General features: G+C 36.8%; 1 protein-coding gene across 2 annotated transcripts in view; it reads right to left on the minus strand.

Moving 5' to 3' along the window:
- LOC115918832 (lissencephaly-1 homolog) overlaps positions 1-13,673 on the minus strand; it is a 35,643-nt gene that overhangs the window by 16,334 nt on the left and 5,636 nt on the right. For both annotated transcript variants that reach the window (XM_030992026.1, XM_030992025.1), the window contains exons 3-5: positions 9,058-9,136; positions 3,620-3,901; positions 2,743-2,839 (exon numbers count right to left, since the gene is read on the minus strand). In XM_030992026.1, the coding sequence (XP_030847886.1) occupies positions 2,743-2,839; positions 3,620-3,901; positions 9,058-9,136 (458 nt within the window). The remainder of the gene's footprint in view (positions 1-2,742; positions 2,840-3,619; positions 3,902-9,057; positions 9,137-13,673) is intronic.

A 13,673-nucleotide genomic window follows, 5' to 3' on the forward strand; every position in this document is an offset into this window, starting at 1 on the left:
GGTCAACTTTAAGTTGGACTTAATATGGCAGGCATTGTTTTCTCTCACCATTTACTGCCACTGGTCTCTCAAAGGATGTACAAAGCACGGTCACAAATCTACAGAATTTACATTTTTTGATAGTTCATTATTGAAGGAAAAAATATTATCTAAAGATCATAACTGTGAGAGCAAACAGTGGCCTGAACGGCCTGCCATAGTTAAGTCCAACTTACGTCAATTTTAGTCCTCTTGAAACTCCCCCTGGACGTGTTAAATACTATCATCCTGATGATCTAAGGTACATATCATCTCCAGTTTTCATGATTCATTTCTGTATAAAGGCATAAAGCTAAGAATCGCCAAAGCAGGCAACTGTGGCAACTGTAAAATGAGGAATTTCTCAAAACAAAATTTGGAATATAGTGTACTTTGTATGCAGTTAACACAGTTGTTTTTAGAACAGTATTAAAGAATCCAAGGTTTGGAACACTACATGTAGTTTGAAGACCAAAAAATAGGAGTCATTGCTCCAAATAGGAATCGTTGGCAGCTGCAGTATGTAGATGAACAGCAAACATAAGCAACCTTTTTTTCATTTACCCTTCTAGAATACTGCCAATGCTTACGTGAACAATGTCATTCATATTAATGAGTACAGTAAATTCCAAACATGGTTATCATGCTTTGGTATGGGAAAGAGCCATTAGACTGCATTAAGTATCACATTATCAATGGTAAATGTACCGAGCACACGTTCAGATGAAATTACGCTCAGACGTATCCTGGGATTATATATTTCTGTATATCTGACATTTCATTGCACCTCTACCACTGGAAGAAGCCAGGGTACAAGAGGAAGAAGTCAGAGGGATTGTTCTATGCACCACTATACCACCACCACACAATGCAATCAATGTGTGGTAGCCGGCTTAATTGGATGCAACATTACAAATGGTTGTAAACAACATTCAAAACATTACATATTGAACATAGGACCTTCTTAGATGATAGACCTTTTATTCCTCTGGAGGAGAGGGCTCTGTATCATCAAACTTGTTATCAATAACAAATGTTAAATTTCTATGTTAAATTTCTATGACAAAGTTGCTCTTAGCCAATTAAATGCACGGATTTCACTAGCTTATAACAGTTATCGTAAATTGTTATCGACAACAAGTTTTATGAAACAGGTCCCAGGTACATGTAGTCTTTAAACCCTGGAGCCTCATTCATACACGGTGTGGTTAACCACCTCAGAAAAACTGGCACAGCAAACTACAAAACGATCATACATGTGAATGAATGGCAAGTTGGGATCAAGAAAAAGTGTGGAACAAAGGTCTCATACCCCCTAATCTGTGTGTCATACAATGTGAAGCACACTGACTGTGGCTTCATTTTTATCATTTTGTTGCAACAGTTATCTTAGGTGGGGTATGGTTTATTGTCTAGGGTGTGAAAAAGGCTTTAGTTTACTACAAACATGCATTGCATTCTGAGCATTGTAAGTGTGTCAGGTTGTACTCCAGGCCAAGGTCAAGTTCAGATTTGTTTACTACCATGAACAATGAACGGAGACCACACAGAGCAGGTAGATAATCACCTATAATCCATCTATTGTATATATTTATCCCATGAAAGATACAGCTTTCAAAAGAAAGTATCTCATGAATGAGCTTGCAAACTGTGTTGTGTACAGTACTATACATGTACTTATTTCAATATGGGTAAATTCCTGGGTGAGCCGTACAATCATGGGGGGGGGGGGGGGGTCATAATGTGCTGATGGGTAAAAAAATAAATAACCCTCATATCTTGCTATAGTCCATTGGGGTGAGCAAAAAACATTGTAATTGGAAAATCCATGATTTATCTTTCTGAATTAAATCACATTTAAGGCTTGTTCAGATATGAAGTGGTAATTTGCAGCAGATTTTAAGTGTAAATGAATGGCAACTATGTGCAACAAAGGTCCTACGCATATTCAATGAGCACTGTGTTAAGTTACCTTGTTAAGTTACAAATATCTTTTAAATGTGTTGACCTGAAAGAGTCCTGAAATAGTGTACCTGAAGTGTATTGTTCTGTTTGGTCATGGGTCTGTAATTCTTTACAGCATTAGCCTAACTCCAGATACACCGACACAAAATGTGTGTGAAAAATAAGGATTTAACTAGGTTCAAATGGACTACTTGTTCCTTTTTGCTCTGTTTACTGAGGTCATACAGATACAAAAATATAAGGGGTCACAAATATCAACAATACGAACATTTACAATGCAAGCAAAAAAAAAACTTGGTTTTTGTCACATTCTAGAGTTTTGTAAGAGGTTGCTAGGCAACTACCAACAAACACTCTGACCAAAACTACACCAGTTTCTGAAGTGTAAATTCCAGCTCCAAAAACATTGGTAAATTAATTTGTTTTTTGGTCATGTGACTCTACTCGCTTTCATGATATTGTTCGCTGAGTAGCAACAGGTCACACATGCTTACTACTCCACCAATCACCAATAAACCAGAACTGGCAAACACTGGCAGTTATTACAGAATTTTAAATAATAATAATGATGGTGGCTTGTTATGAAGTGCTCATGTCCGCCAAGCATGATGCTCGTATGCTATACTTGTCCGTAAAAAAAAAAAAAAAAAATCAGATTGTTTTTTTGACAGTGTAAATGGGACTTTTCATGCAAAAAAACATAATATAGATTCCTACTTTTTCTACTGTTATCCTATAAAATGATACTCATGCACTTACCAAGCATCTTGCCTGCGTGATCAAAACATATATCTTGAACTGAGTCTGTGTGTCCTTTCATCGTACGCTCAAAATCTCCCGATTCATAGTCCCATACCTGTGAAGAAGAGACATGAGAATTCATGATAATAACAAGGGCAAATGGGCTCTCAAATATTGATGATTGGACCCCCAAACTTTTAAACTTGAACAAGGAACACATGCATACAGAACCTGAACATTCTAGTAAGGACCTCCTGCAAAAAGTGGGGCACTGGAATTACATTTCAATTTAAACTACAAGCTATAATTCCAAGTTGTAAATCTTTCTATTTGCTCAATAAACCTTAGTCTTTTGACACAGTCTATTTTGCATCATCACATGAATTATCAGATGTATTTTAAAATGTACCTGTTTTCAAAATGCAATTAGTAACGGGCCTTAAAGATAAAGTTGAGTTCTGGTCATGCTAATGCATTGTGAGAGAAACGTTGTTGAATCGATCAGAAGTATTGGTGTGCACTGCAAGGCTCTTGAATCATCAAAATGATAAGAAATTTGGCCCAGTCTTGGTAAAGTTACAAGCACTGTACACAGAAAGATGTATATGGGACTACATGTACACAAACATGTGGCATAAAAATCTGAACTGATTTTCATGTTACATGCTATATTTAGAACATTTAGAATATTAAGGCATTTAAAGAGCAATGCTTTTCAGGGTACATTTTTCATTTGATGTTCTTCCACACTTGCATAATACAATGATAACGCTCACAAATTATTTTCACCTCTTTCCAGAACTCAACCTTCTCTTTAAGGGCTTATCTCAATCAAATCAAGTCATGAAAAAGTGTTACGACACACACTTGAAGATTGGAAACTGGAGCAGCTTACTTTAATAGTGGCATCTTCCGATGACGAGACCATGACATTGTAGACGGGATGAAAGATGACCCTTGTGATAGGGCTGCGATGACCGCTCAGAGAGTACTTCTCTGGGGGTCTGGGGAGCCATTCTGTCGGTGAACGCTTGTCCCTGTTAGGACCTCCCGAGCTGAATTCTCTCTCCGCCTCGTTCAGCTTCATTTCTAAGTCCATAACTTTCTTTTGTAATCTGATTACCGAGGTCCATTTCTTCTCCAGCAGACCATTGTATTTTCTTTCTACTTCGTCAGGCTGTAACAGAAAGACAACAAATGGTATCAAATACATGTGTTATGAAAAATTTTAAGCTCATCCTGAATTGTATGCATGTAAACAGATAACTTGAGAAAGGATAAATGAAGCTCGATTTATGAAACAAAACACGAACACAGAAAATAAATTAGATTTTGTATTTGATTATTGACAAAAAATGTCAGTCTCTTTACCACAGAGAATAATTTTACATTTCTACAATAACATGTAGTGTTGCACATGATTTACCGGTAGGTCTGAGCACTACATTACCAGACGATGATGTAGGATAACAATTAGGTTTCATGACCTGCTATCTAAAACTACTTCAATAATTACTTACACATACAGTACGCAAGTAGGTATACAGATAAACAACTTCCTGCCTTTCACATACATGTACATGCAGTACATGCAGTCCAACTCATTGCTTTCTAAACACATATAATTTAACAAAAGCACTCCATTTTTAAAGGTTACTCATGAGGCCCCTTCTCCTTTAATTCCAAAATTTTGAAAGAAATGTACCTGTAGTATAAACCGATGCACGGGACTAGATAATTGCATCAACATAACAAGACATGCAGGTACAAACAACAATTAAAAAAACAAAATTAAACAAAATAAAATAATAATCAGCATTTCTTTCATACACTGTATAATCACACAGAATCGATCATGGGAAATTGAGTTTAAAATGAGCATTTCATTTTTGGTACAATGTATAGGTGAGTGTTACCAAGGGCCCTATTGATCACATGTATAATTATCATTATAATTACATACCAAATGATTTTATTCAATACAAATTAATGTATTTGGTGAGTTTGACTGAAGATTGAGCAACACTGGTGCATGTACATGTACCTGTACCTGTATGAGCACAGCATGAGCTCTTTATTTATAGAGTGTGCATGTATTTGATTTGTGATAAAAGTGAAACAGAAAGTGATTTTTCCTTGAAACACAGATCAACAGACCTATTTGTACGTGTACATGTATCTGTCTACATCATTGTGGTAAATACATGTAAATGTACATACATGTACAGTGTAAAGTTATGGTTATCGTAGAAGGAAGAAAGAAATAAGAGAATAAAAACACAGGAAAGTGGGTCAAAGAATCTACATTGGAGTGCTTTTCTTTATTTTCTTATTTTCTTTTTTACACATTCAATAATAGATCGAGGGACAAAAAAAATTGAGGGACAAAAAAATAGAGACAGAGAGACAGAGACAGAGAGAGGGGTGGAGGAGAGGGGTGGAGGAGGGGGGTGGAGGAGTGGGGTGGAGGAGTGGGGTGGAGGAGTGGGTGCACTGGGTGGAGGAGTGGAGTGGAGGAGTGGGGTGGAGGAGTGGAGTGGAGGAGTGGGGTGGAGGAGTGGAGTGGAGGAGTGGGGTGGAGGAGTGGGGTGGAGGAGTGGGGTGGAGGAGTGGGTGCACTGGGTGGAGGAGTGGAGTGGAGGAGTGGGGTGGAGGAGTGGAGGAGTGGGGTGGAGGAGTTGGATGGGGTAGGATGGGGTGAACCGTGAATGGGAAGTCGGAGAGCAAGGGAGATCTATAGTTTAGTTTGGTTGGTTTACAAATACAATGATACATGAAAGGAGTCTCATTTTCTCCCAAAATTAAATTTCATCTACAAGTACATGTACAATGCATGTGCTCATTATAAGTCATGTGAACTGAAGATTATAAATATCCATCTTAAACTTCTGAGGACTAGATCTTCCAATTAATGCAGTGATGAAAAGCAAACGATGCGTTAAATACACAAGTGATGAGCGACGAGGAGAGTGGGAGGGACGACGCCAAGTAAGAAGAAAACTAGATGGAATTCGACTGCGCGCAGTCGAAAATGATGCCTCCGTTATAGAGCAATTTTACAAACCAAAACAGAAAAAAAAAATTGAATTCACGTTCAATGGTAATCCATTGACAGGTTCTCAGAATATTGTGATTACAAGCAATTTCTCATATACATATATGACCCTTTGATCTTTGACCTCATGACCATAAAATCTACTCAGTTCATTGGCTCTGCAAGATGTTCTGAGTTAAATAGTAATCCATCTGTCAGTTCTAATGAGAATGCGTTCACAAGCTATTTTTGCATACATAATGGGCCCATGACCTTTGACCTTTGACCTTATGAACCAAGAATCTACTCAGTTCATTGGCTCTGCAAGTAACAAACATGACCTAATTTTGGCATGAATCCATCAATCGGTTCTTGAGATAACGCGATCACAAGCTGTTTTTGCATTCATAATGTGCGCTGTGGCCTTTGACCTTTGACCTACGTGCTCCAAAATCTAATCAGATTGTCTTCTTATGGTGATACACACTATCATTAAGTTTGAAGTTTAAATCTCCAGTGGTTCTTGAGATATTATGATAACAATCTCAATGTATGGAATTTCATAAGTTGACCTCTGTGACCCTTGACCTTTGACCTACGTGCTCTAAAATCTAATCAGATCGTCTTCCTATGGTGATACATACTATCCTTAAGTTTGAAGTTTTTACATCTCCAGTGGTTCTTGAGATATGATAACAATCTCAATGTATGGAATTTCATAAGTTGACCTCTATGACCCTTGACCTTTGACCTACGTGCTCCAAAATGTAATCAGATTGTTTTCCTATAGTGATACACACTATCACCAAGTTTGAAGTTTAAATCTCCAGTGGTTCTTGAGATATCATGATAACAATCTCAATGTATGGAATTTCATAAGTTGACCTCTGTGACCCTTGACCTTTGACATACGTGCTCCAAAATCTAATCAGATCGTCTTCCTATGGTGATACATACTATCCTTAAGTTTGAAGTTTAAATCTCAAATGGTTCTTGAGATATCGCGCTAACAAACTCAATACAAGGAATTTCATAAGTTGACCTCTGTGACCTGTGACCTTTGACCTACGTACTCCAAAATCTAATCAGATCGTCTTCCTATGGTGATAAATACTATTCCCGAGTCTTAAGTTTAAATCTTAAATGGTTCTTGAGATATTGTGATAACGGTCAAACGGGACGGACGTACGGACGGACGTACGGACGGACGGACGTACGGACGGACGGACGGACGGACGTACGGACGGACAACCCGAAAACATGATGCCTCCGGCACCACCTTCGGTGGCGGAGGCATAAAAAACCACTCCACATCTGATGTAGAGAGCAAGGTTATTTACCCATCACATCAGACCACTACTACTTCCACGTCATCACCGACTGCATCACCACCACTGCATCCCTTTCATACTCACACATACACACACACAGCACCACATACACAGACACACACATCCACTCACCCACTCCAGACGTAGGGAGGCCCTCATAGAGGATGCAGCTGCTCACCCCCACATGCACATCCAATACTGTTACTTCATGTATTCCACATACCATGCATATATGCACCCATGCTTTTTTAGAGCTCATGTTCTGTCTTTTCTCTCTTGGTCTCCCTCAACAAAATTTTCATGATATAAACTGATTATTGTCTTCTCTCCATTCATCTGATTCTCTTTCATTTTCTCCATCCCATCTCATCCTCTCTTACCTTCTCTCTTTTCTTAATATCAAACTGAAAATTCTACCAGTACCATCTCATCTCTACCCTCTCCACTTCCCCCGTTATTTTATTGTACAGTGTAATACCTGTTCATTGTCTTCTCTTACAACTTGAACATTTTCATTTTTCTTCCAGAACCTTTATAGAAATCTATTTTGAAAAACATGTACGGTATTTATTTTTTCAATGATTTGTTTCATCTTATCTCTACCCCCTTCCCCTCCCCCTTAATTGTATTGTATATATTTTTGTTAAGTAACCTACATGCATTCTTTCACATTCCTAAGTGTTATTATTTCTTATGTATTATATATACTTGTACAAGAGTGTGAATAGAAGGGAAACAATGCCTACAGTAGAAGGGCTCTCTTAGGACTTTCTGATTAAAAAGTGAGATTGGAATTACATCTTCATTATTAAACTTCTACAGACTAGTATTTAATTCTCAACTATATGTGCTGCAGGTACACATGTCGATTCGTAGATATTCCAATCATTAATCTTCACTTTAAGAAATCCCTTACATTTTATGAATTAAAGGTATATCTCTCCCATTGTTGGTAGATCTCACTTCCCACCCCCTCTATTTCTACTATCTCTCTCTCCCCTTCTCCATCTGTCTCTCCCCCTCTCTCTCTATCTCTTCTCATCCCTGTCTTGCCTCTCCCAATCAATCTCTTTGAAGTCCCCATACCAATTTTCAATGATAGCTGTACTTCAAATTAATTAAACTACAATGATGCAATCAAGTACAGCCAGCAAAAAGTTAAATATAAAGACTGTAAATGCAAACATGTAAATGAACAAAAAACAGTCAGCACATAAGGCCAAATAAAATTTAAAAAACATGTTTAGCGTCCTCTTTTTTTTATAAATACGAAGGAGGCCCTGTATTTTCTCTTTTTTTCTTTCAAAATGGCCGCTCGTTACATTTTTCCTGACAGTCGGGCTATTCTTTAAGATGCCCTTGACATTTTTTTTCTTTTTTTTGAAAACAGGAATAGATCAATTTTAGCAGTGTTTTTCATGTTTTTTTTCTTTAAAAAATTAAATTTTAAAAAAAATTAAAAATTGGAGGCGGCCCGTAAAAAGGAAGCGGACGGGGAGGCTAAACATGTTTATTTTTTTTCATGGCCTAATAACCCCCATTTTTTAAAACTTGTTTAGTTTTCATACACAATTTTGTCTTTTTCTAGCAATCTTCAAAGGGTTATGCAGCCCATCTCGAAGATGTAATTTTAAAGATTTCAAGTGGCGTGAAAAGACAATGCAATAGAGAGATGATGCATTTATAAGTACTGTATAAAATGCATGATTATTCCCTATGAGATTCAGAAGCCTTGAATCAGACTTGGATCTCCCAACAGGTAAAACGATTGGGCATTGGGTTACCATTTGAAATGCACAAAGTTCTGCATTTTCCTCCCCTAAGCATTTGTCCATATGGCAGGGATGGCCAATGCAGAAAGCCCTGAAGTGTGCGAGTCCACTGACACACATGCACACGTGGGTTGCTGCTGTACTTTATTGCTTTGTACTTGGTCTTATGAGAATAATGAGACAGTTTGGAACTTACCATATCAGCCTCTTTCTGAAATTCCATAAGTGCTTTCTCATAGCCATTTGAACGCAAGTAATCTGCAATAGCTTTATTTCTATGGTAAGAGAAAGAAAAGGAAAAAAACAAATGGGAGGATGAGTAAAAATCGCAATTAGTACAAAAGCAAGCAACAAATGAATACATTAAATGAATAATACTTGTTTGATTTAAACAAATTTTCATAGACGAAGCAGTATGTATTGTGATAAAAACTGTGCTCCATAAATAAACTTCATAATTTTCACTTATTGTGAGTGAACTAAACTAATAACTGAAACTCTTTTTTTTTTTCTCTCATTTTTCATTATGACAATAAAAGATTAAACTACAGAAGTAACATGTACATTTATAGGTATTGGTATTTTTATGAACATTTTATAGCAAATAAATGCGTTCCTACACTGCACATGTAAGGCCATTAAAAACAAAACATGTTTAGCATTCTGCCTTTTTGAAAATTAGGAAGGAGGATGCCCTTTTTTTCTCTTTTCTTTTCTTCTTCAAAATGGCTGCTCATTAAATTTTCCAGGATGTCCAGCCAGTCGGGCTATTTATCAAGATAGTCGCCAGCATTTATGTTTACGTGTAGTTTCTTTTTTAATTCATAAAAACATAATTTCAGCAGTATGTTTTTCATGTTTTTTCATTACAAAAAAGAAAGAAAGAAAAAAAAAGGAGGTGGCCTCAAAAAAGGAAGCGGACTGGGACGCTAAACATTATTTGTTTTCTTTTTTAATGGGCTAAAATGTAATCCTTTATCCCAACTCGATTGTTCTACTTTTATTATTTTGGCATGCTTGTGAAAGAAGTTAAATTGTATAATGTACATGTACATGTATTAAAATATCTCAATATCAAGCACACTAGTGAATTAGAATATTACAGTTTCGAATACCAGTTTTGCTACATGCACATCAATCAGTGCAGTGTATTATAATAATAGCATGCATGATGCTACACTGCAGAATTCATTATGCTCAATATGAGTCATCATTCACCATGTAGTAATATTACATGTACATGTACACCACACATAAGATACAGTACCAGTAGTTCTTGAATATGAGTTTCATGTACAGTATTCTAGCAAATTAATGGCAGAAACGGCATCCTTCCCATTCATTCTTCACAAAATCTTCTGCATCCCACATGGACAGTATTAGAATTGAATCAAAGAAATATAAAATCAATCAATAAAGGGATTAAAGGGCATTAGCTTTTCAGGGATAAACATGTACACCCTGTACGTACTGACTACTGAACAATGGCCATGTACATGAAAATCAATTCAACAAATCAATAATTTATTTCATGGTTTACGAAATAAATAACAGAGCGTATTAAATGGCACCATCTAAGCACCCTAGCAAAGGCATCAAAACGATAAGATCTCTTGATATCTCCAAGAGAAGAAATAGCTTTGTTTATACTGCAAGGAAAAGCCGTTGATTTTTCTCACAATCCAGAGTTTAGTTAAAAGGCAACTACCCATAAACACAATTTTAAAAAACCCAGCTCTGGAGGGTGTTTATTTAAATACCAGCCAAACTCAAACGTTTTTTGCAAGTAAATGATCGCGCTCAAAACACCAGAGACATTCAAGTTTTTGTGATTCTCCTGTTTCTGTGCATGCTGCTGCAGAGCACCGACAAGTGAAGCATGCGCAAAACTAACTTTTAAAATATTTTTTTAAAAATAGAATAAGCAGACAATACATGTAATATGCTAAATGGGTTTTTTCCAGCTGTGTAAAATGGTAGTTCAAAAAATCAATGGTAATTCAAATTGGTTCTTCATTATCTGCAATGTACAGTTGTAAATAAGCCTAAAGAAAAACAGTAAACAGAAATCCCTATAAAAATTGTAAGGCTCTACATATAATCATAATGGCATATTGGCTTCTTACTGTATTTGTTTTGAAGCAATAATGAACTGCATAGTCTGGACTTGCATCCAGGGGGGTGTTTCACAAAGATCCTAAGTAGAACCTAACTCTAAGTTGGACTTAAAAAATTATGGACAGCCATTAGCATCTTTGAAAATATTTGGCAAAAATATTTTTGAAAGGCATAAAATGTTTATTCAAATCATTCATATTTTCTATCATTAAGGAGATTTCATATTCTTGTTGTGGAATTTATAAAATGTCTAAAATACTTGAATTTCTGCTTTTGAGTATATTTCATTTTAAGGCTCCAATGGCTGTCCATAATTTTTAAGTCAAACTTAGTGTTAAGTTCTACTTAGGATCTTTGTGAAACACCCCCCAGGGGGCTTTTGAAAAAGTTCTATTCAGGATGCCGTGTCAGCTTGGTGACCTACATGTACATGTACATTACCATAATTTGCAGGCAATATTGTTTATTATTATTTGTATGAAGGGTTTTTGCACCAAAAAGTATCCGGATGACCATGCAGGACGGTTCCATGTGTCAAGGATTTGGGTTTGCGAAAAGGTGAAAAAGTGAATGCCTATTTAAATGCCAAAAGGCTAAGACAATGGTTGTATACATGTAGCCCATGCAAAATTCTTGATTAAGGACAAACTGTTTTTCTCCCTGAATTTTATGTTGTAAATAATTAAAAACATAAGGATCTAACTGGAAAAATTGAGATACAGTTCTATACATCATACAATTAATAGTAATTATGATATTGAATGCCATTTCATCCATGAGGTGTACAAGGGAACATGTAAATATTGCACTCGCCATGCCGACTCATGAAATACATGTACACTGTGTGCCAATCAGCTCATGGAATAAACGATCGTTTCCTACCCAATACCAATCCTGTAAACGATCATCGGATCGGACGCCGATACCGATCCGATCAGGGGTGATCGGAGAATAATTTCCGATAGCCGATCAATTAAAATGATCGGAAAAAAATCGGCAGAATTTTTTTTTTCTTCAAGTTTTTGGCTATCAAATGCTCAAAAAAAATTCATGGCTGGGATTATTTTGTCATTTGGAGCTGTTGTAGACCATGTTTGTTGATATTTAGTGCCTTTTCATGACTTTGAAATTAATAATATTGGTCTAAGAGCAGAGGCAAAACATGCGGGCCGCCATCTTGAATTATAATGTAGGTATGCATTTCGTCAAAAAAAACAACAACAAAATCGGCCAATTTTTTTTGTCGATCTTCCGATCCGATACCGATCAAAGGTGCGAGGGTGTCACTCAGACCTTCCGATCCGATCAGAGCCCCAACTTACAGGATTACCCAATACCATTCAAATCAATATTGTGCATGTGCATAAGGCCTATAAAAAAAAAAAGATGTTGTATTGCCCTTTGCGATCGACCCGAAAATCTTGAAATCTATGGTCGGCTTTAAACAAAATATTTTAAAAATTTAGCTGTTTTTTTAGAGAAAAAAAAAAATTAGAGCATTCAAAACTGAGAAATAACAGCCCAAAGAGGGAGAAAAAAAGATTTCCAACCGACTGACAAAATGTATGTTTTGGCACCTAAGGGCAATACAACATGTTTTTTGGGGGGGCCTACATTTAAGTTGTATTCTAGAAATAAAATAAAGAATCAGGAGGCTATACATAATTTGTTGATTGATCCCTATTCATCAAAACGCTTGCCCTTCCCTTGTCTTCCACACCATTACTTTACAAGACCCAGTCACATTCCTGAGACTGCTGATGGACAATCAACATTTGAAAAAGAGGAAAGTTGTTCCAATTTTTAAAGGCTTTGACGCGTACACGGAAGAACCGTGTACCGTATTTGCCGGCGATAAGGCCGCAGCGCCGCATAAGCAGCACCCTCAACTTTGACATTTCAAAGAGGGGAAAAAAAAAGAAACAAAACAAAACAAAGGAAAAAAAAAACGGACCAAACAAAATCATAATTTTCTTGTAGAACACTATTTTTTCTACAAACAGATACCAAATTCTTCAATATTCTTATTAAGGCTGTGCACAACAGTGTAATGAGGTACCCGAGTACACTCCCAAGCTTACAAGCGAATAATCAAGTATTCGGACGCCATGTTTTTTTTTAATGTTTTTTTTTTTTTTTTTTTTTTTTTTTTGCCACCACCATACCACTGGAGCAGTATGGTGTGTATGCGATATAACAAATAAAGTGTGTCTTATACCATAGACGTAATAGAATGGACTATCGACGAAGCAGTTTCTTTGATCCTATGAGTTCCACCGGCAAGGTTTAAATTTCGCGCCGATGCAAAAACCCAGCGGTGGTCCCACCGCAACCCGACAGCTGGATGCGATCACTTGCGCAATCTTTCATAATCGCAACAGCAAGCTCGCGATTTGGGGTTGTTCGCTGCTCCTTCAAATCGTTGAGAACCTAGTGTTAAATAGTATGAGCGCTCTCCGCCATGCGGTCGTAGCGAACATGTTTTCGTCTTTGTGCCTGACGATATTATTGTTATTGTTTTCAGCGTTGTATTTATACTAACAATTATTATGTATTTCGATGTGTGTTTTGTTCCATAATACATATTTTTCTCGTACTCATGAGTCATGTGTTGTTTATAAAGTAATTAGAAGGGCAGGATTATCATTACATGACATAAATAAGGAAGAACTTTATGATTATGATGGGCAGTCC

Source organism: Strongylocentrotus purpuratus, unplaced genomic scaffold, assembly GCF_000002235.5.
Source record: "Strongylocentrotus purpuratus isolate Spur 01 unplaced genomic scaffold, Spur_5.0 spur5_scaffold_2, whole genome shotgun sequence".
Classification (NCBI taxonomy): Eukaryota; Metazoa; Echinodermata; class Echinoidea; order Camarodonta; family Strongylocentrotidae; genus Strongylocentrotus; species Strongylocentrotus purpuratus.